Raw genomic sequence first — 24,730 nt, forward strand, 5'->3', positions numbered from 1 at the left:
ACCCATGGGGATCTTATCTCCAACCCAAGTTCTTGTCCAAAATTCTCTACTGTTGTCTTTATTGTAGAATGGTCTCATTTCTATCCCTTGGGAGTCCTGGATTCTGTTTAGGTGAACAGATTTACTAAAAACCCACTGGGTTCTGAGTCTTGTGTCATGTTCTGGGTATACAGAGATGATTTTTATTATGTTGTTATTTTACATCCTCATATAGATGGATCAAAACATGTTGGCTACGTCAAAGAATTTTCCTTTTGGGGGAGCCTAGAGGTATCTTTGGTATCCAGTACTCTGCTAGTCACATAGAAGAATTCCCAATGTACTATCTATTGGTTGGTAAAATGTGACACAAGTAAACCATTGAATAAGCAATTTTGTTCTACAAATGTGTGTGTTCGGTTCAGTGAATGTTCGGTGATGAGCTAATGTTGTACATTAGCCTGACTGAGGAACCTAAATACAACTTTTAATAGGCTGTCACTTTTGGTTTTATGACCACCACTTTCCTAATTTTTAGTATTCTAAAAAGCTCAATGGCTCAACTGTTGAGCTCTTACTGGGTTGGCTTTTGAAAAGCTACATTATCTTGAAAAAAATCATACAACTAGAAGTCAGAACATGTGGGTTGTAGTTCCAGCTGTTGTAACTATTATAACTGTGTGGCTATTCTCATGTCTTCTGATCTCTCAATTTTTTCATATGTGCAATGAAACAGTTCAACTAAGTGATGGTTAAGGTCACTTAGAAAGTCTTGCAATTCATGGAAACAAACATATACCATAAGGAGTCTTTTGACCAATATAGGTTATGAGTTTAGTTTTGACTGTAGATAAATATCTTAATTTTGTTGAGTCTTAGTTTTCTTCCTTTTAAATAGGTTGATGATTCCTGGCATGCTTAATTTATAGGACTTCTATGAGGATTTAGTGAGATACTAGAGATTTAAGTGCTTTGAATCACATAATACACTGTATGAACATAAGATGATATTATTCATATTGAAAGTTACCAGAAAGGTGTTGGGTTTTTTGCCCCACACTCTCCATCCCCCCCCCCCAAAAAAAAAGACTGGAGTTTGGTTCTGATTGGGCTGTTTCCTGGAGTTTCTGGAACTCCTTGGAACTCTACAGGGTCAATAGGGGCTTTGTCCTGTCTCTAGTTCATTTCCCACGGTTCGAATAAGGCTGTCACACTCTTTCTCCTGACAACACTTTATCAAACATATCCGCCACACAAAATGTGGTAATTCATGAGACAAAAGTGAGGTTTTGAGTTACAATAACCTCCGCTTTGTTAAAAGCCCCCTGAGAATCTGAGATCTTCTCCATAGGCCAGCAGACATGCATGCGTCCCCCGTTTACAAATGCCTTAAAAACAGCCTGATAAATCATCCCCAAAATGTGTGTGCTACATCTAACTCTGTCCCTCAGTGGGGATATTTTTAACTCCTACTTCTAAGTCCTCTCAGTTCCTTTAAGGAAGTGCGATCTGAAAGGGTCAGGCATTTGGCATGTACTTAGGGGAAACTTTGAAAGAATTCCTGAGGCTCCCCCTGGGGTAAGGCTGGCTTTCCCCAAAAGAACAGGCCCTTCAGAGCGTCTTTGCCACATAAGGGCTTGTGTGAGGCCCCAGGCACCCGTTGATGCCGTCTCTTCCCTGCGACAGATGGCCAAGCCTTCAATTTCAGCAAGCGATCCACTGTGGAGAGGGCGGGCAGGAGATTCTGGCAGCGTGCCAGGTGACAGGGCAGCTTAGGGTAACAGGGATCCGGTGTGTGCCCGGCATAGCTTTTGTGCTAACGATGGGCTGCTGACAGGCACCTCGCCCCTGCTCATCGTTAAGGCAGAAGATCCCCTGCTCCCTTGATTCTGTTTCTCTCTGGCAGAGCTAGCGTCCTGTTTGCCTGCCTTTCAAAATCCATTTTGGCACCAGATGGCCCCCCTCATGGTGGCTAGCAGTTGTCTGACTTGAAGATGCCAGAGGGTGTGCTGACAGCTTCTTCTAACACAACCTGAATCTGGCTGTCGGTCTGGGCTCAAATGTCTAAAACACACACCCGCGGCAATATTATCAGCCCTGGGGAATCAGGGGTGGGGGCACTGGAGGGAGAATGGCGATGATGTCTCCCTCCACAATATTTATGCTACTGGTATGGAAATAATAATACCAATACTTATTCTTATTTGTACACTTATTGGCACAAATGCCATTGTGGTGCAATTACTGTTGATGGTATAATTATCACTAATATCAGTACTTCACTACTTCTGTTATTACTAAAACTACTATAAGCATAATGGTTAAGGACACAGGCTCTGTCCAAATTTGAGTTCCAGATGCACGAACCTTACGGTAAGTTATTCAACTTTTCTGAACCTCAATGTGTTCATCCATAAAATGGGATTGATAGCAGAGGTTATTTAGGGGGATTGAATGGGAAAAATGTATTTGCAGTTCTCAGCACCTTGCTGAACATGTTAAGTACCTAATTCATGGGAGCCGTTATTATTACTGGCCCCATCACCATGCTTACCATGTGTCAGGCATTATCACGGTTCATTTTTACAATTGCCTTATAAGGTAGGGACTGTCCTTATACCCAATTTATAGATAAGGAAAGTGTGGAGCAGAGAAGTTCACCTACTTATCCAAAATCACACAAGCAGTCAGTACCTGTCAAAGTTGGGATGTGAACCCCATTCCGGGTATTTCTAAAGGCTGTGGCTTTTCCTCTGTACCACACTGTTTCTCACTGTCAGTTTCGTGGCAATCAGTCCTCCCCTGAGGCTTGGCGTGGCTTTTAAATATGCCCTTCCAACCAGCTGTGCTTGAAAGAGGCAGCCAGTTTTTACATTTCAGGTGCCTTTGGCTTAAACCCCAGCAAGATGGCCGACTCTCTCTCTCCCTGAGCTTCACCATTTCAGCTTCTGAAAGCCATGTGTGATCACAGGGCCACCCAGCTCTTGCCTTCTGAGAGCTCAGAGGAAAGGACAATGCTGAGGCACTTGGGGTTATGACCACTCCCTCAAACGTCTTTCTCTTTCCAAGTCTGCCCTATTGAAAGGGGACTTGAGTAGGACCAGCTGACTGCTGGCGGGAATGACTGTGCTGTTCTTTGTACTGGGGAAGGGGTGCCAGAGCCCAGTTCCATTTTACACGTTTGGGCTTCAGCGGTGTTCCACGAGTCATTTATCTTGTGTGAAGTGTTGATAAACTTTGGCCTCTATAGAGAGAACCTGGAAGTAGGGGCAAATGATTATTCAGAGGTTTCCTTTTATTGATGGGTGGTTGAATGGTGCACGATGTTGAAAGCGTCGTTTCAGGCAAGTGTTTGTATTTTAAAATGTTCTTTTAGTTGACAAAGTTATCGTCACTTTTCAGAGTTACTCCCACACCATATTCTTCTGTTGCCAGATTCTAAGAGACCGGGGAGGAGAGAGATTCTTCTAGGACCTCTCTCAGTTCAGTAGTCAGAAACCAGTTAAACCTCGTGTGACTTTGTGCTATGTTCTCCTTACTGAGGACCCCTGTGTTATTTGGTTAATAGACTTTGTGCTCAGAGCTAAATTCAGACTGAGGCATCATGGCTTGATAGTTCTTCACAGACTGTGTGCATTGAGGTGGGAATTTTGTACTCCAGTGTGGGAAAAGGTGACTTGAAGTGGGAGAAAGGTGAAGAAAAGAACATGCCGGAAAAATTTAACTGACTGGCATTTTAATGCATTCTGGTGTTTTGGGGAAATATTTGGGCCTGAAATCTGTAGGCCTAAAAGTAAAAGGGAATGGAGAACTTAGGGTGGCTTTTAAAATGCTTCTTTCCCCAAACATGAGCAAATGAAGAACATATAGATTGCCAGCATTAATCTCCTAATGGTACATCTTTGATACCTGCTGTCTTTGTGTAATGGACTTTAACAACTACAATGAAAGAAATAAGTGATAAGGTCACCATCTAATTTATCATCCATAACAGGACACTTTTGAGAGTTAACGTGGGTACCATAATATTTACAGTAATATAGCTGGTGTAAACTGGGATTTTTCCTGGGAAATTGGGACTTTTGGTCACCCTAGCAAGTAAAACCCATGAATCTCACCCTAGAACCAACTCAGGGACCAAGGTGGCAGTGAGGTTCTGATTCATTCGCAAAATAGCTTTTGTCTATAGTAGGCAGTATAAGAAAAACATATAGGAAATACTTGAGAAGTCAAAGGACTTCAGTCAGTACGTGAATCTTATCTACTTCTCGTGGGTACTACTAATTAGACGATTTTATTTGGAGATGCTGAAATAAAAAGTGTTTACCATGTCCTCATATTCATCCAGCATACATTTTGCTGGTTCATCATCTGTTAATTTACGGGGCTTAAATTACATGTTGTTGGGGACCATGAGTAATTCTCAGGCAATTACACCCAATTGGAACCTACCTTAAATTTACGGTGAAGACTTTCCCTCTGTCTGAGTAAAAATACTTCCTTGGGGGCTTAATTCTTTTGTGAGATCTGTTGGCAGCACTAAAAGCGTTTCTTTCACAGAACAAGTCCAGCGTGGATGCAAAACAAAGGCTAAAGTTTTAAACAAAATAGTGACTCTAACACCATTCTAAATATTTCAGAAAATCTGCGGAGAATAGAATGCACAACCCAGACGCGGCTTACTACTTTTTCTCCCCCCCTTCCATGTCAGGACTGAAATGCTAACCATGATAATTTGTTTCTCCACAGGTTCTTCTTGAAATTTTTCCTCAAATGTAACCAAAATTGCCTAAAGAATGCAGGAAATCCACGTGACATGCGGAGATTCCAGGTGGGTTTGTCTTGTCTTTCTTAAATTTCAATAATGGCATGAGTATCAGGAGAGGGTAAAAAAAAAAAAAAAAAGTCTTAGGCAGAAGAAGATATAGAGTCTAGTTATTTCCCCAGACGTAAAAAGCAGGTGAGGCTCCTGGTCCCCCAGGTCTCTGTGCTCTTGGAGTTGTTTTTATGAAGGAAGAATTGGGACCAAACCACCTGTGTTCACTGTTTGAGACAGTGATGTCCTTTGAGCCTAGTTTGGCTTCCTGAATGGACTCTTAGGCTTCAACTGCTTCAGGGTAAGTGAAGTACATAGAAATGATGCATTCTTTCTAAAGTTTTACAAGTAGAAAACTCTTAAATAAGATCTTTGTTCTGTTTTAGAATTATGCCCTCTTCTTCTTTCCTTTCTCTTTGTACTCCTCTTCCAATCCTGGAAATTGTCAGCAGTAAGTGTCTATTAAAAATGGACCCTGATGCAGGTGGGCACATCTAGAGTGATATGGGTGACACTCAGTTCCGTGTCAGCAATGTCCTTCTACAGCATGTGTGAAGGTCCTCAAGCAGCAGTCAGATATTCCACCATATGTGGGTGGTATGTTCACCTCATATAATTATACACTTACTGATGGAAGAAGATGTGAAAGCAAAGTGTTAATTTCGAAGACACAAAATGGTAGTTGGGTTTTAGGAAAGGTTGCTAAGTTCTAGATAGTGGTGCTTCTCAAACTCAGAAGTGTCAAGAATGCCCTGGGGATCTTGTTAAACTGCTAATGAGGTCTCAGGTGGGCTTGAAACTCTAAATTTCTAACAAGCTCCCAAATGATGCTAATGCCATGGACCACACTTTAAGGAGCAAGGTTCTAGACTTGTGTTGCTTCCATCTCATTTTATGGCTAACTCTTTGCATGATCAATGTTAGTTTTCCTATCAGAGTGATGTAATGATATATATGTCCATATAGTCTTTCAGTGAAAACAGCATGGTGTTTAAAGTATATTCTTGGGTATATTTCATCAGCATGAAGTGTAGATTGACGTGTATGATCTCTGAGAGGATCTTGAAGAATTTTAGCTGTATATTCACACATGGGAGAAAGGGATGGGATGATTCTGAGCATTGATTTTCATTATTTTATTTTATTGAAAAAAATTTTTTTAACTTATTTATTTTGAGGGAGAGAGAGAGAATGAACACAAGCAGGGGTGGGGCAGAGAGAGAGAGAGAGAGAGAGAGAGAGAGAGAGAATCCCAAGCAGGCTCCACACTGACAGTACAATACTGAGTTTGAACCCACAAACCATGAGATCATGACCTGAGCCAAAATCAAGAGTCCAGCACCAACTGAGCCACCTAGGTGCTCCAAGCATTGATTTTTAGATGTCAAGATCTCTTTGTCTCCAAGATGATTTTTTTTGAGAGGTGAGACTTATTAGTCTCATGAAAGAGACTAATAAGACAAATTTGGTAGAAAGAAGCCATTCTCTCCCAAGATTCTGAAGAATTTTTGTAAAATCATTTTGGCCTTGCCACCTTTTGTCCTGAGAGATCTGAGGAAGAGAATCCCTGGATTCCTAGTTTCCTGGAAAATGTTTCTCCTGGCTAGTTGCTGACCCCAAGTTGGTAGACTTGGGTGCTTTGCTTCCCACACATGATTTTTTTTGTGTAGAGTGGGATTAGCTTTGCTGGTAAACAAAACATGTGATGTCACTAGGTGTATATTGCTCAGTGTCTTGAAACATGAGATTGGGTTTCATTATAAACTGTTTTGCAGCTTGCTTTGGCCCCAAGATGAGCCATATATCTATCTCCCTTGACCGAGCCTGGGTTATATCATAGCAAGGCATATCCAGGCACAAACCAATTCATGTTTAATAAACATGTCTAATAGACACGTGTCATGACTTACGAATATCAGGATCAACTTTCTTGTGCTTCTCAGGGCAGCAGAGTTATAGGTAGACTTTAGTGACATTGGGGACCTAAGAGTATTTATATAAGACTTCTGAGGCTTTGTTTTCCCTCATAGGACCTGCTAGTAAAATGTCTAAAGGTCTTAAATTATAGGATGTAGCTCTTATGTGGGATGAGAAACCAACTCAGTCTGTTATTTTTTATAGAGTCTAGAAAGCTTTATTTTTGCAGATAAAATAGTTGTTCTTCACTTAGTAGAAGGGCTACTGAGATGAGGGGGCATGAACTGAATTTCTGGAAAGCTTCAGTTTCCTCAACTCTAAGATGGAGTAAAAATTATCATTCTGCTTATTTTACAACATATGAGTAACAAGGTTCTGTATGCATAACTAATTTGCAAATGATAAAATGTAAATGTAAGCTTTTAGAGAAAGTAGTTGTGATAAACTGAAACTGGATCATTATTTCAGTACAGGGTTTCTCAACCTAGGCACAATTGACATTTTAGACTGCATAATCCTTATGCAGTTATGGGGGAGGGGAGGTTTGTCCTGCACATTGTAGGATGTTTAACAGTTTGTTACTTGCCTCTATCCATAGAAACTCTTTCATGCCCTAGCCCAGTCATGGCAACCCCAGATGTCTCCAGACATTTGTCAGTGTTCTCTGTCAGTGAATCTCCTAGTTGAGATTCATTGGTTCAGTTCTATACCTGATGACTTCTGACAGACTCTTCCTGGTGACAGTGTGACCATCCCAATGAGTGCTCTCTGTTATAAGGCATGAGAGCTGCCTGACACAAGGTCCATACTGTCCTTCAAATACATATGCTCTTCCCTGTGAGTCTCCAACTGTCCTTAAGTAGGTAGACTCCTCTAAATATGGGCAGCAACCTTGACCACCACAGAGTTAATTTTTGCATTGAAGAAGAGCTCTTCCCATCAGCAAGGACAAATTCCTTACTGGATCTCAGATTTAACCTGCTTTGTTCCCATCACCCACTCGTCACTTCCTGGGAGAGGATAGAGGGAGCTTGTGGCAGAACGAACACTGATTCATTTTGTTTTGTGTCTGTGTATGTTTACATGTCTCATTAATTATAATTTTTCCACAATTAGCGTGTGGTCTTACACATGTTGGCACATGAGTGTTTATGCAGTTAGAGAATGGAGAAATTGCCTCAATAAAATTAAAGTAACACCTCAAATAGCCCTACTGAACCTTTCTAGTTTTTCCCCTGGGTTGTTTCTTTCATGTTTATTTCCTCCTGTGTTCTCTGCATCATTTCATGCTTGTAGCCATTCCATCCTTCTTGAACCCATCTTTTCCTCGGATTCCACACAACAACATTCACTCATTCTCAGCCCTTTACAAAGGGATGCTCTTTATTTCCTCTCCCGTAAATGTTGCTCTTCCCTAAGTTTTCTTTAGAGGTCCAGATCTTTTCTCACTTTGTAGGCTCTCTTGAGTATCTTCTCCATTCTCAGCAACTTAACCACTAGTCAGGCACTCAGAACTCTTAAGTCAGGCTCCCTGAGACCTGACATCTAGATCCAAACCTAGAAGTCCAGCTGCCTATTGGATACTTCTAGGAGCTTTCACCCAGTGGGCCCCAAACTCCATTGTCATCATCTTTCTTTTCTTTTTTTGTGCTTTCACCACAAGCTGGCTTTTCTTCTTATGTTCCCTATCTTGGTTTACTTCTGATTACATTAAATGCCGGGGAAATGACTGTTTATATTTCTGTCAACATTCAGTGTGTTCCATATATGTGTGTATAAATATACATGCCCAAATGTGTACCTTGATGTACATGTATGGACATTGGCCATGATGATGATGATGATGATGATGATAAAACTAATTTATTATATGAGAAGTATTGTGTTAAGTATTTTACATAAGTTTTCATTTTATCTTCACAATATCCCTGTTAGGAATGTGCCAATATTATATTTATGAAATGTAATTTTAGGAATGAGGAACTGAGGCTTAGAGGGGTTAAGGAACTTGTTCAAAATCACACATTTACTAAGTAGGAAGGAGGCAGTGATTTAACTCATCATTCTGACTCAGATGTTATCTAATGTTGTAGAGCAGTAAGGAACTTGTCCAGTATCTATAGGAAGACCCTTATTGCAGAGAAAATAAGGAAGTCTGTCAACATCGAAGAGCCATAGTGCTACCCATGAATGTATGCTGGAATCTCAGGAAAGCCAGCTGCTTGTCTTATAATAGGCCTAAAGATACCATCTGCATGAAGAACATTGGAATACCACTAAAGTTCATCAGGCAGAGAGTGGAGTTGCATGAAAGGAGAAGAACTTGAATATTGTTTCTGAACAGAGCTACGGTGTTGGCCAATTTTTATTTGTATGAGCTTTAGAAAAAGAAGCTACTACTCAGAAGATTGCTTGAGCTTCACCTAACCTAGGGAGGTTTGGGCCACTTCTCCAGAGCCAAAAAGACCCATCACCTAGATGGAACATGAGTAAAGTGGCTCCAGATATCTCACAGTACTCTGTGACAAAATCATACTGCAGTTCCCAAATCTTAGGGCTGAACCAAGAGGGGGAAAGATCAGTCTTCCCTGCAGCTATCCTGGCTGACAGAGATGTGTCACAGAGATACTAGTTGAACGTTGCCTGTGAATAAGATGTATAATTTCCATCATTTCTCTCATAGTGTACCATTAGGAAGTTGATTTTATGTTATTGTTGCCTCTGAGAAGGGATGAGAAAGTGTCTTTTTGGCAGGAGAAAACTCTGGTCTACCCTTGACATATCAATGTGGCTTTTCCCAGTTCTAAGTTATTGAAAACCTTAGACCTAGAGACATCTGATGGAAAAACGTTCTCTTCTGACTGTTAAATAGGCTCTCTCCAACAGTCATGGATGCCACTTTCCTCTCATCTCATTTTGTATGCTCACCAGGCCAGCCTGATCTTCATACAGCCATGCCAGAGCATGTCTCCTCTGAACAGCAATCAGGGGCCTGTGTAGGTGACTGAGGAGGACATAAGAAAGGTTGTTGATCTCTTGACATGTAAAGACATTCTGTCAAGCAAACTCAGCCTCAGAGCGGCTGAGCTTCTGGTGTGTAAACAGAGACTACTTAATTACACAGGTCATGTCAATTAGTGTGACCTTAGCGTTTTCAAGAAATTAATCACTTTCTGCAGAGCTCAGCTGTGTTCATACTTTAAGGCATTATGGAATAAACCTTGTAGAAAATCTGGTACAATATTTTTTTTCTTCTTCTTCTTAATTTACAATGGGTGTTTTCTTTTGAAATGCCCAGGCTGTGGTTTGGGTAACAAACTTGCTTTAATACAACAGTGGATATAGGCTTCATTCAGTTCTGGTGGGTATGAAGAAGTAGGGAGGAAGGGAAAAGGTGGGGGTAGGTTAGATGGAAACAGCTCATGACAGGGAGAAATTCACTGTGACTGAAGAGCCTGTTTCTTCATCTTGACACTAAAAAGATGCTAATGTCAAAGGACGGTGTTAAAACCATGTCACGGGTCTGGTTTCTAACTGACAGGAGCTAGACAATTCCAGGTTAAGACTTAAGTCCTTATCAATAGCTTTCCTTGTTGGGGCTGGCAGCATGAGGATGGTGAGGAAATGGACAAGAATTGGGTACAAGCTGTCATCACAGTAGATGCCATAATACCTAGGGACTGGTATCATTTCCAAATTCATCTTATCTCTTCAACAAAAATTTTCCATAGGCTACAAATCTATATTCATGTATAGATGTTAGATCTGTGACTATATATGAACATAAATTTAAGACATATTCCTTCCTTCATGCATGCATGCACTCAGTATTTATTGATGTAGTAAATGGTGAGTATATCATGATGAACAAGAAAGACAGGGTGTTTATCCTAATGAAGATCATATTCTAGCTGGGGTCTATTAGTTAGGATGATACTAGCTGCTATAATAAATAGAACAAAGAATATAATGGCTCATACACAACAGGTTATTTCTTGCTCACATAACAGTACAAGGCAGGTGTTCTTGGTCAGTGGACAGATCTTGTACATGAAGCGATTTGGGGACTGGGGCTCTTTTTGTTTTGTGTCTCCACTATCCTCTAGAACTTCACTGTCTCCATCCATCCAGCTTAAGGGTAAAGAGTATATGGAGGGGGCTCATGGACTTCTTAAAACCTGGTCTTAAAAACGACCCTTGTAGGGGCGCCTGGGTGGCGCAGTCGGTTAAGCGTCCGACTTCAGCCAGGTCACGATCTCGCGGTCCGTGAGTTCGAGCCCCGCGTCGGGCTCTGGGCTGATGGCTCAGAGCCTGGAGCCTGTTTCCGATTCTGTGTCTCCCTCTCTCTCTGCCCCTCCCCCGTTCATGCTCTGTCTCTCTCTGTCCCAAAAATAAATAAACGTTGAAAAAAAAAATTTAAAAAAAAAATGACCCTTGTCACATCTGCCCATATTCTATGGGCTAGAAGTCTGTCACACGACCAGGTATAACCACAGAGAGACCTGCAAGTATCTACTTGTACAGCCCAAGGAAGAGAGGAAATGGATGTGTGGGTAACAGTTACCATTGGCTGCTGCAATGTTTACAGATGAATAATTACAAATCGTTAAAAATTTTCATTATTGCTCTAAAGAGTATTAATACTATGAAAGAGAATACATATGGGATAGGGGATAGGAACCTAATTTAAAGTGGGTGACCGGGGAAAACTTGTGACATTTAAGACCAGAGCTAACAGATAAGAATAAATCATCTTGAGAAGAGCCAGAAGAATTTTCTGAGCAGAGAGAACAGCAAGCTCTAAATTCATGTTTATTTCATGTTTATTGGAGGAGACAAACAATCTTCTTTCACTCATTAGTCATTTTGTGTGGGGGATGGGAAACCACCAGGAGAAACCACCAGGTTACTCATCCCGAATTCCCACCAAAAATGTGTTCTTTTAAAAATGATGACATGGGAAATGACGGTAAAAGGCAACTCTCTGCTTTTGTTTTTTTTATGTGTATGTGTGAATTCTGATTCTGTAAATTTTGGAGAATCCTTGTTATTTATTCAAAAGCCCAGAGAGGCTCTGAATCAATATATTATGTGGTATGCTTAGAGGATTCTTAAAATACATGCCCTACCTCTGCGGTTTCAGTCTGTTTTTAAAGGCACTTAAATAAAGAAGGAAATATTTGTATCCTTTTTATTTCTCTCCCACTGCCCCCCACCCCGTTTCATATTGTTTTGACAAATAGCGCATCTCGCAATTAAATTCTTTACCAACAGAATGCTAGGGGCCCGAGCTGCAATCACTCTCTTCATACAGAATAATTTCAAGATGCACCACGCTGATTAATTATACTGAAAGCAGCTCTAATGATAGTTTCAGAATACAGGATTAATTCACATAACATGGTAAATACAAATGGTGGATTTTCAACCTGATATATTAAACCATTACAGCTTATTGGGCAAATATGTATCTTGGCATGAGCCTTATGCTGGGCCTTGGCAGAAAATATGCATCACTGAGAAGGAATCCTTATGAATGCTATTTGGTGAGTGGTGGCTCTGCACTTAGGGGAAATAAATTTCTACATTAAGTACAGTCGCTATTGAAGAAATGTAAAATACATTAAAGGATAGATGTTTAAAAGTGTTTGGTTTGATCAGTGTTGCCAGTGGATATTGGTTCTGAGGATGCTTATACTTATTGAGACTTACCAACAAAAGATATCCTTACATTCTATTGCTTTTTAAGTTGTAACTTACAGAGCTCTTATTATGTGTGAGACGCTGTACAAGGTGTTTTGCATGAATGATCTTACTTATTTTTCCTCTGCTCTTTCCCTTGTTTCCTTTGCTCCAAACAAGCATTGGAGCACATTGGCTTTCCTTATTTTCTTTCTTTTCTCTTTCTTGAATACACCAAACTTATTCCTGCCTCAGGATCTTTGCACTTACTAATTCCATCTTCCTAGGAAATTCTTCTGCCACTTCATTGAATAGCTGGCTACTTCTTTTACTCAGATTTCAGCTAAAACATCACCTCCTCAGAGATGCCTTCCTTAATCACCCAATCAAAAATAGATCTCACCTAGGTATCGTTTCATCCGCATTGTATTTTATTCTTGGAACTTTTCACATTCAGAAATTTTCTTTTATTGTTTACTTACTGTTGGAAAACCCCTTTCTGTCCCTGATAAGCACTGAGTTCTTGGTACATTGCTGCTTCTCTAGTATACAGAATAATGCCTGGAGTATAGTAGGCACACAACTTATTCCTATGATTAAGTGACTTATATAAGGTTACAAACTGGTAAGTGATGGAGTTGCAGTTCACATTCAGGACTGTCTGACCCGAGAATCTGAGCTGTTGACTAATATGCTATTTTCTCGCTCCCAATTTTCACATCCGTGTGTCATAGAGTCATTAGTAGAGAACACACATGGCAATTCTGTATGTTTTGGCTCACTGCTACTTAAAATAGCCAGTGGGAACACATAAATGGAGAGCACCTGTTAAATGCCAATGACACCATCAAGAGTCATCAAAGGTATCCTGATCCACAGAGAGGGGAACAAGATTCAGGTCACTGAGGAGCTTTTATGTGAGCATGTGTCACAGTTCAGGAGACAGAAGCTGAGTTTAGTGTCCAAAGGTCCAAATTAGTTTAATGTAAGTATCTGAGGATTTAGAAGTGTCTGCTCTTGTCTTACTGTTAAAATAGGAGATATTTTTGCCTTGAGCCTTAAAGAGTAGATTTAATTCAGTTACTCACTCCCATTCTCCTGCAGTTCTGCTCTGCTACATCCTGTAGGTTCATGCGTCCTCCATAATTTTTAATGAGTTATTTGGGATCTTTCAACCAGATAGAAACTGGCAATCAGGCAGGTTTCAGAAATGATCTCATTCCATATCAGTCAAGGATATTTTAAAGGACAAAGTTAATGAAGACCTAACTCCTAACTGCCACAGACCATTTTTATGTATATAATATTTAAAGTGTAGTCAATCACTTAGACCCCAGAGATGTATACTGGAAGATACCAGCAGACTCAGGAGAGAAAGGACTTAGGCCAGGAGTTTGTATTGAGGGTCCAGAGGCTGTTGTGGGTAAGAACTGGACCTGATGTCTGAAAGTTTCCCTTCAGGTTTGCCTCTGCTCTTAATTTGTCTTAAGACCTTGAGGATGCTTTTAAACTTCTTGGGGTCAGTTCTCCAAGCCTTAAAAAGACATGTTGGACAAATATGCAGTGTCATAACTACTGAGAATTTCTTTTATCATTTTCTCCTATGAATCTCATGTGACAACCTATTTTTTTTTATCCTAATGGCATTTATTAAGAATCACATTCCATTTTAAAATTATTTGAAGCCATGTGACTCCATTAATTCAGAGTTCTTTCATGGGCATGAGATAACCAGTGTTTCCACATGCACATGATTTGATCCTGTATTGACAAAGGAAAATTACTGAATGTATGCTATCTACTGATAGCATGCTATCTTCCTATGGGTGAATTTAGGATTCCCTCTCTGCAGTGTTGTTCCTGTTACTATTTTTGAAAACTCTTAGTTGGAAGTTACTAGATTGGCTGATTCTTGGGTATTTTGAGGAGTCTGTAAAGGGTGTTTCAGCAGGCAGGTAGAGTAGAGATTGTGGGCTGTGTAGGGTTGGGAGTAGACGTTTGATGATATAGACTTCATTTTGCAGAGTAGTTTTAGTTTTAGAGAAAAATGAGGGGAAAGTATAGTAAGTTTCCAAAGACTCCCTCAATTCTTCTCCCCCATTTCCCCTATTATTATTATTATTAATATTTATTTATTTTTGAGAGAAAGAAAGCACACATGCATGCCCATATGCATGCATTCAAGTGGGAAAGGGTCAGAGAGAGAAAGAGAGAGAGAGGATCCAAAGCGGGCTCTGTGCTGACAGCAGAGAACCCAGTGTGGGGCTTGAACCTCTGAACTATGAGACCATGACCTGAGCTGAAGTTGGATACTTAACTGATGAGCAAACTGATGTTCCCCCCCATTTCTGCTATTATTAATATCTTTCATTAGTCTAATACTTTATTACAATTGATGTGCCATATTGACACATTATTGTAACATAGTATAAAGTTTATGGTTTATACTATTGTTGATTTTTATGTTATATATTTTATGGGTTTGGACAAATGCATGATATTATGTAGAATGGTTTCACTGCCCTAAAAATCCCCTATTCTCCACCTATTTATCCCTTCCTCCCCCCAAACCCCTGACAACCATTAATCTTTTTACTATCTCCGTAGTTTTACATTTTCCAGAATGTCATGTAGTTGGAATCATATAGTATATAGCCTTTCCAGATTGGCTTCTTTCATTTAGCACTATGTATTTAAAATTCCATGTCTTTTCATGATTTGATAGCTCATTTCTTTTTATTGCTATATAATATTCCTTTCTATGGATTACCAGTTTGCATATCCATTCACCTATAAAAGGACATCTTGATTGATGATGCCTTTTATTTAGCTGGATTTTTTTTTTAATTTTTTTTCAACGTTTTTTATTTATTTTTGGGACAGAGAGAGACAGAGCATGAACGGGGGAGGGGCAGAGAGAGAGGGAGACACAGAATCGGAAACAGGCTCCAGGCTCTGAGCCATCAGCCCAGAGCCCGACGCGGGGCTCGAACTCACGGACCGCGAGATCGTGACCTGGCTGAAGTCGGACGCTTAACCGACTGCACCACCCAGGCGCCCCTATTTAGCTGGATTTTTATTGATATAATTGTAGACTCACATGTAGATGCATGAAATAATACAGAGTGATCCCATGTGTACCCTTTACCCAGTACCACAATAGTAATACTTTGCAAAACTATAGTACAACATTATATAGTACTATAGCATATTCATATAGGATATGAACATTGACAAATCCACCACCTTACTCAAATTTCTCTAGTTTTACTTGTAGTCATTTGCATATGGGTATGCTTTTCATTTTGTAAAATTTTATCATGTAAGGTCTGTGTATCTACCACCACAGTAAAGATATTGGGCATTGTCATCACTACAAGGGTCCTTTCTATTATATTTTTGTAGTAGCTACATCTACCTTCCCTCTGTCCCTAACCCTTGGCAAGCACTAATCTGCTCTCCATTTCTAAAACCTTTTAATTTCAGAATTATGTTAAATAAATGGAATGATGCAGTGTATTTGTTTTCTATGACCTCCATAACAGAATACCACAGACTGAGTGGCTTAAAAATGGATATTTATTTTCTCACAGTTCTGGAGTCTGGAAGTCCAAGATCAAGGTGTCAGTGGGTTTGGTTTCCTCAAAGACCTTTGTCTTTGGCTTGTAGATAGTCACCCTCTTGCTGTGTTCTCACACAGTCTTTCCCCTTTGCTAGCACACCCTGGTGTCTCTTTGTGTGACCAAATTTCATCTTCTTAGGGCGCTAGTCAGATGAGATTAGGGCCCACTCTAAGGGACTTACTTTAACTTAATCATTTCTTTAAAGACCTTGTCTCCAAATACAGTCACATCCTGGGGTACTGAGGATTAGATATTCAACATGTAAATTTTGAGGGGCTGTGGGGGGAAATAAGTCTGTAATATTTAGTATGTAATCTTTCGGTACTGGCTTTTTTCATTCAGCGTAATTCTCTTGAAATTCATCCAGGTGTGTCAATACTTTGTTTCTTTTTATTACTGAGTATTAGCCAATGGAATATTGCTTAATGCCTTTCTATTCCATGTACTTGAAGCCTGTGCATATAATGCTTTATATTAGGGGTCCCGAATTAATGCAAACATAGAATAAGTTAAACAAAAAGGTAAGAAAGCCATGTAACAGACCAACTTTAGCACCAATGTCCTTACACTGGGTTACCATATATCAGCTTTGAAAACCAAGAATTGTAATTTTATAATCATTCAAAATTAATTTGTTTAAGTAGTTACTTTTTGGAGGGAGGTACTTACTACTAAAATATTCTAAATTTAAGCATTGAAAATATTTTTATGATCTAATCTTTCTCTTGATTCCATATTTGTTTTGGAAGTGTTTAAAAATACAGATTTCAACTCTTTTGGTTGCTTTTGTCATAAATCCTTCTTCTCCATGAACTGCTACTTTTGTTAATGTGATCTTCCACCCATGACTGGATTTTAGCTGCTTTTGTCTTTTTGAAAATCTGCTCATGAGACAGAGATTATGGTTCACGAATCTTAGATAATTTAGTTGGGACATACAAGGTCTCCTGCCTGATATGCAGAAAACAGGGGCAGCCTGAAGAATGATAGCAGGAAATACCAATAACAAAACTCCCAGAGAACCCCTGATTCATATGAAACTAGACTGAATTGATGTCTAATTTATAGATTATTTTCAAAGCCATAAGATTTTGTTTGGTTTCAAGCCTAGAATATAATAAGCTAAGATGCCAATGGGTTCTAGACAGTAAAATTATATAAACCAGTGAAATTTGCAATTCACACGAGGCCTAAATGATATAATTATATGTTGTGGGAACAAAGGTCTTTAAAATTGTACAATTTCATTGTTAGACTGATAAAGCAGTGAACATATTAGAGATAGTTTCTGTATCCTTTTATTTAAAATAACAGTTTATGCTGGGTCTTCTTTAGGCTTCAGATGATCAGCCCAACACATTATCTTGAACTTTTTGTGGAGTATCACCAACAAAGCAACAACTACACTACTACTGCCACTAACATTTTTTGAGTGCTCAGTAGGAGCCAGGAGCCATGCTGGCCACTTTAAATAATGGAAGCCTCACAGAATCAGGGATTGTTATTATTTTTTCCTCTTGAGAGGCAGGAACACTGTGGTTTAGGGTTAAGTTAACCTGGCCAGAGTCACATCACCTAGGAAAGATAGAGAGTCCAGCATCATAAATTTTGTATTGAATTTTTTCCAATTCTAAATTGAGAGGGTAAAATTGTAAAAATAACAACGTTTAGGGATATCTAGTTCCTGGATAAAACAGAGGAGATTCTGAGCCACTGAGATGAGCCAAGATGTTAATGTAAAATCTCCAAAGTCCATGGGTACCTGCAGATTTCTCTTGGTTTTTGTTTGTCTGTTTGTTTTTGTTTGTTTGTTTGTTTTTTGTTTTTTAATCCCCTCATGCTGAGAGCCCTCACCTGGGGGGCTGGACCCAAATAGAAGGTACCATGGAACACACTGGGTGTTCATCAGTACATCTATGGATTGCTGTATTAGAAACCTATGCCCTAAATAGAAAATTAATTCTAAAAAATATAGTGATAAAAATATACTTGTACATAACCTTAAACATGTCCACTTAGACTAATACCTATTTTAGGAGACATAACTCGGACATCCTCATGAATAAATTGGAACAATTTATTTCAAAACCATTCTACAGGAGCACGGCCCAATAGAACATTCTGCAACAATGGAAATGGTCTATATCTGTCCTGTCCAATAGTAGACTCTAGCTGCATGTGGCTACTAACCACTTGAAATGTAGCTATGGAGACTCAGAAACAATGGAATTTAAAATTTTACTTAATTAGTTTAAATTTAAATAGCTACATGTGTAGTTACTGTATTGGAAAGTACAATTCTAAAAAGTAAAGACTTATTTATAACACATACCATAAAAATTTAAATATACCTGTTCCTCATATTCCCTTCATTTCTTTCCCTGGGTAGGAGAGTGAGGAAGGGGTTAGAGAGGGAAGTGTTGAGTCCAAATGTAAAATCATTTTCCATGTTTACCTGTCCCAAATTCAAGCTGTGTTTTGTTGACAAAATTTGGGAAGGTTGAAGAGTTGGCAGGCCTGTCTGTCCCCTTGCCTGCATGAATGTGTCAGCACCTCATTAATCTTGTGTTAAACTGTGAAGGCCCTTTCCTTCCCACTATGGGCCTGTTTTTAAAGGACACTTCAGTGCCCCCTCTGCATCTCACAGATTTTTTAAAAATTTACAAGTTCTGTAGATTAATTTCAGCTTATGTTTTATTTAAAGATATCTTCATCATTCACAAATTGGAATGAGAGAAATTATTTTGGGAAGCAGGAAGTTAAAATGTACTGTCGTGAGTTTTTGAGGAACATATTAGGTGTTTATTTTCTAGAAATTAAACGCATGAGGATTCTGTTTTATCCTTCTCCAATTTGAATTGAAACTTCAGTGAAATGATTCTGTCACACAGTGGTCTTGGTGATCCTTCTTTTGCAAAGAAAAAAAAAACACATACAGTGTGGTTGTTGTTGTGTTTTTTTTTTAACTTAACCGTTTTTGTCATTTTTGTTCAATGTAAGAACTAGATGACAACATCTTTAAACGATACTGAATATTTTAAGCCTAAGCCTGTAGCATTTTGTCTTACAGGTGCATGGTGAATTGTCATTGCTTTTTTTTTTTTTTTCCTCTCTCAAGACAGACGTCTAGAATAACAACTTTCTGTATTTCCTGACACTGGAAACAGATACCGTTTGGGATTCCTTTTATAGTTTCTTCAGCTAACGACTCCAGTGACCACTCAATTGTGGTCTCGTAGTAAATCAAAAATTCTTTGAAAGACCCAGCTCTGTTATATAATTATAAATGTCCCACCTCCCTAACTAAAAAGAAAGTGAGTTTCTCTTGCCTTAAATAATATGGACTCTACGTTGGCACATAATACTTTTTGAAAATAAAAGAATGGACCACTTTCTTCTCTTTCTCCTCCTCCTCCTTTTAAACTACCCTACAATTGATGAGGCATACACATAATCTTCAGGCTGTGTCAGATCTGGTTGGTCAATCATGAAGAAAGAGAAAAACCACTTTGCAAACTGCTGCTTCAAGTGTACGCAGTCCTCCCATGAATGACTTGCCCTAGTTGGAATTTTGGTTTTCACAATTACTGAGGCCAAAACCCTGAGTCCCGGAATGGACTCTCAATTGTTTACTTTGTAGTTTAATAAAATGGAATTAAAAAATAAAATCAGGGGAAGATCCAGGTCTGGCCAGGAGTCAAGAAGAGGACCATGAGAGAGGGCCTCGTGGGAGGACCCCCAGAAGCCCTGCCCTGCAGTCATCCCTGGGAGATCCTAGGGTGGAATGACCACGTGTGTTGTTTCCTGACTTCCTCATCCGGGTCAGAAAGACACTAGGGGCTCGATATAAGGAGCAGGGCCTCGCGTCTACAGAAGGGAGGGCGTGGAAGAAAAAACGAACGAAAACTAACAACCAGGTTAAGGCAAATCAGATCAAGTCCAACCAACTCCACGGTACTATTGGGAGCAGCGTGTTCACAGCCTGCATTTCACTGCCATCTTTGAGGCTGCGAGAAGGGGACTCCGCCATGTTTTCCCCAGTTGCGTTTAGGTCAAAGACGCCGACAGTGGAACTTTCAAGTATGGTTGGCGTCGGTGGGGGTGGGGGGCCCTCCGCTAGGCTGGGCAGACAACAGGCAGGCTTCGGCCAAGACCCAGCGTCTTGCCCTCTGCTCAAGTCACGGGAGGAAACAGCGGCGTTGCACCAGACTCTAGAAGTCGGCGAAAAGGCTTCCTCAGAAACTGGGGCCTCAGTGTGTGCCAATCCTTGTAAAGCGTTTCACCTCTTCAGAGGCTAATGCCTCTCAAAACCAAGAACAATTAAAGCGAGAGTCTTTCCAAGCAACTGGGGAATTGAGCAAAATAAATCAGAAATCCTCAGCCTCGGCTCTGGAGGTTCGCCTCATTATGAGAGCAGATCTATTAGCCCTCTTGCCTTTGTCTTTCATTTCTCAAGTGAGGTGATTCTAATTAAATTAATCTGCATGTCAATCTATCGGTGATCAATCAAAGAGCCTGAGGTCCCCCCTATGCTGCAGGGTGCTTGCGGCTGACAGGGGCTGATAATGGAGGAAGAAATAAACTGTCGAGGAAAGTTAATTAGTCAACATAATAGGTGGATTAAACGGGAGCTGGCTGATTGCTGTTTCCCATGTCAAAGCATGAGGTGGGAGCTGAAGCTGCAATTACAGACAATTATTATATTTGGTTGTAAGAGGTCGCATGAATAAACATATCTCTGTGGGTTTCAGTTTTAATCCTCTTCCCCATTTAATATAAGGAGAAGTGTAGGTCATTTTTTTCTCATTGTTTTAGTCAAAGTTCTCCGAGAAAACACCTTTGCCTGTGTCCCTTCTGGCAAACTGGGTTCAGAGTCGGTTATGAGATGGCCAGGGTACCTGAATTACATCTTGGGCCAAAGGCACCATTTCTTTTTCTTGTTTTGTTTTGTTGTGTTTTGTTTGCTTGTTTTTGGCTTCGAAACACAGATCTAAGACCCTTCATTACCAATGATCTTTTGGGGAAGGATTGTGCTGTTGGTGGTAATGGGGGTGAGGGTGGGGGAGGGGGAAGGAAGTTTGGTCTGATTAATCGAAGTAATGTGGGAAGAAAAAAGTACAAGAAACACCAGAAAGACGCCCAGGAGGGAAAGCTGCATCCCAGGTCTCACTGAAACCTCTCTTTTTCATTTCTCTATCCTCTTAACCCTGACACAGTGGGGGGGGGGGGGGGGATATTTTAAAGATTCAAAAGATTTTTATTTGCATGATCAACTGTGATATCTGCTTCAGTGTCTAAACTGAAGGGTAATTTAGGTGAAACACAACCACCGTTGTATAAAAAAATATGCTAATAAAGATCCTCTTGTTAAAATTATGGTTAACAGTGTACCTTCTGCTGTATAACTATAAACTGTGCAATTTTACTTAAAACTGCATCAAAAGCGTTCCATGCCAAAGACCCACTCATCAATAGCTCCTCTTGTTAGACTTGTACAGCATAAGCACCAGTTATTATGTGAAATAGCTATGCAATTTTCTTCAGCTCCCAGCTGTTATTTATTTAACTTGAGTTTATTACCCTCCATGCTTTTATATTAAAATGTTCATTCATTTCTCTCTTCTGTCTCCAGGTCGTGGTGTCTACGACAGTCAATGTGGATGGCCATGTCCTGGCAGTCTCTGATAACATGTTTGTCCATAATAACTCTAAGCATGGGCGGAGGGCTCGGAGGCTTGACCCCTCGGAAGGTACGCCCTCTTATCTGGAACATGGTAGGCAAATCATTTTCATTGGTTGGCATTGCTACTTTAACTGTGAATCTATTTGGTTTCTTTCTTCCAACTCCACCACATTTTCTACTCTGTTTCGAATTTCAAATGTTCTATTGAACGTTATTGATACTAAGTATTGAAAGACAGGAAGACATCTTGGAGGCCCAGCCTTTCTTGTTGCACATCTCTCTACCCTGGAAATGGCTGATGCATCTTTCCTTCAGGTTGAGAGAGACCTGGGTCTCCAGGGAGACCTGGACCACTGCTTTATTTTCGGCTCCCACTTGACTGAAAAATAAAGGAAGGCCAAAGGAAGGTCATAAATATTGTGGTACATTTTGGGTTTATAACTGACTTGGTTGTTTAATGAACTCCACCATCTTTACAATCCTGCTGGTGTACCTCTGTAACTTCATATTGAACCTCATTTGGAGATAATGTCCAAAATCTAGGTCAGAGGCATTTTCTGAATTTGAAGCCCAAACTAAATGTCCCTCCTGTGCCTCGTGCATAATCTTCCCCTCATCAGCACATAATAGAGCCTGGTTTCTGTAGGTGGACTTTGTTTAGGTGAAATCACATTTGTCTTGAATTTGTGGCTAATCAGTGGTAGCTTTGAGAGGACTGGAGGAAACCAGATAAAAACTTGAATCAAGGAAAGTGAATACCATTCAAAGGAACCACGGGCTAGATTGAATGTACATCTGAATGTTTCTGTACTACACGTATATGTAATGTATTCTTCCTTCTGTCTGCTCATCCATCCATTGATACATCCATCCACCCATCTGTTCATCCATTTATTTATCCATCTATCCATCCTCCATCCACCCATCCATCTATTCATCATTTATCCATCCATCCATCCAACCATCCATCCAGGAAACAATGATTGAGACTCTACTCAATACCAATCACCATGCTAGAATGTCTCTTATCTTCTTCAAGTTAAACTCTAAACCCATTTCTCTACTTCACTTTCTAGTTTGCTGGGTCAGCAGGATTCTTTTAAAAACACTACTGCACAAATTACCACCTGATTGTCTGATTTTTCCAAGGGCCGTGAGCCGTCCATGATATAATTCATAAGGTAGAAAACCCCCTTCCCTGCCAGCATTCTAATTTAATAAAAATACTACTATCATTATTTTTGCCTGTTTTTTTTTCCTGCACTTAAGGAATATACAAACTACTTTTTATTAATTAGCCAGATGTAACATGCTTAGAAGGGATTCTTCACCAGTTTTACAGTCTTTTTAAAGTAAACCATCATCTTTCAAAAGCCGCTTCTTTATGGTTTCATTAGTGCTGAGATGGATGGATATTACTTTTTTGCAAAGGCCATTTGAAATACCTGCTCATGATTACATTCCTAGTTCCATTCCTGTACTTGAAATTATTCTGATCCTCACTTTATAGTAATATTGCCTTTTTAATACCCTTGGAGTCACTTAAGGCATTGTATTACTAGAAGTATTTAGAGGAAAGGAAGAGGAAAAACTAGGTATATACTCACTGGGCACAATTTGGAGAGCAGTGGCTTAAAAACTGAAGTCTTGTTTTTGACTGTGGCTGGTTAGTTACAATGGTTACTGCCCTGTCCAAGGACAGACTTGACTATCACTTTGAAATCTACCAGTCATGGGTTCATAGTTTCAAAATGTGCTCCAAGTGCAGAGTACACCCAGCTCCCATTCCTGGCCTTGGGAAGTCAGTGACAGACCACATGACACCATGCAAATTGCAAATCATCCCTCTACTTGGTGGGGGGTGGGGGGGAGCGGGGAACACAAACCAACAGAAACAACCTGCTAGGAAAGACACTTCTAGAACATGGAGGTCAGGAACATTATTTTGTATTGTGATGTGGAGGAAAGACTCGACGTAAATTCAATTTTTAGTTTCAGCTCTGACCTTTACGTGACCTTGGACAAGTCACCTTACTTTTGGGGATCCTTAGTTTTCTTCTTGATAAAATGAAGGTGATGATCTGTAGGGGTAAAAAAACTGTGTGCCTTGAGTGGGGGCAGGTCATGTACATAGGGGAAGTGGGCTGGGTGGAGACTGCAGAAGAAGGGCAAGTGTATGCTCTATTGTCCCACAGAGAGTTGTGGCCAAGGGGACTGAGGGCCCAGTGGGGCCAGATGTTCTAGTGTGGCAAGAACAAAAACTCCTGATTTTTAATTGTTGGTAACTAATTATAAAATTTTTAAACCTAGAGGGGAAGAAGGGGGAAATGCCACTTAGGAGGAATAGAGCCATAGATTAACAGTTTGAGATCTCTAGATCAAAATGTCTCTAGGCTTCATCCCAGCTCAAATATCCTTGCTTCTAGGTATACATATTAATATTTCAATTGGAATATCATATTATTCTAAGTTTTAAAGGCAATATTTTGGGGCGCCTGGGTGGCGCAGTCGGTTAGGCGTCCGACTTCAGCCAGGTCATGATCTCGCGGTCCGTGAGTTCGAGCCCCGCGTCGGGCTCTGGGCTGATGGCTCGGAGCCTGGAGCCTGTTTCCGAGTCTGTGTCTCCCTCTCTCTCTGCCCCTCCCCCGTTCATGCTCTGTCTCTCTCTGTCCCAAAAAATGAATAAACGTTGAAAAAAAAAAAAACATACATTAAAGGCAATATTTTATTCTTCGGCTCCAATTTACCAGTCTACAAGTGGCCGTGTTATTATTAACATATTGTTCATGAAAATGATGACATTTCACTTGTTCATAAATGGTTAACCAACAGTGGGGATGTGGCCGTGTCCTGTCTTCTTCAGCTAGGGGGCCTAGCTCTCACCAAAGCCTTACATTATTTCTCTCCAGAAGAATAAAAGGGTAGACACCTTGAAGTTCTTTGTAATGACAATAACATGGAAATCTGCTTCTCTGCAGAATGAATCAACCAACCACACATAACCACCCACTCATTTAGACACTTCAAACT

General features: G+C 40.1%; 1 protein-coding gene across 3 annotated transcripts in view; it reads left to right on the forward strand.

Moving 5' to 3' along the window:
- The window catches only part of EBF1 (EBF transcription factor 1), a 390,645-nt gene that overhangs the window by 241,911 nt on the left and 124,004 nt on the right, over window positions 1–24,730 (forward strand). For 2 of the 3 annotated variants that reach the window (XM_047091804.1, XM_047091811.1), the window contains exons 7-8: window positions 4,729–4,810; window positions 21,650–21,791. In XM_047091804.1, coding sequence (XP_046947760.1) covers window positions 4,729–4,810; window positions 21,650–21,791 — 224 coding nt within the window. The remainder of the gene's footprint in view (window positions 1–4,728; window positions 4,811–21,649; window positions 21,792–24,730) is intronic. The other variant, XM_047091820.1, reaches the window with a different exon arrangement.

The sequence above is a fragment of the Lynx rufus genome, unplaced genomic scaffold, assembly GCF_022079265.1.
Source record: "Lynx rufus isolate CCGP_SWC_20201006 ecotype Redwood Valley unplaced genomic scaffold, mLynRuf1.p SCAF_1, whole genome shotgun sequence".
NCBI lineage: Eukaryota > Metazoa > Chordata > Mammalia > Carnivora > Felidae > Lynx > Lynx rufus.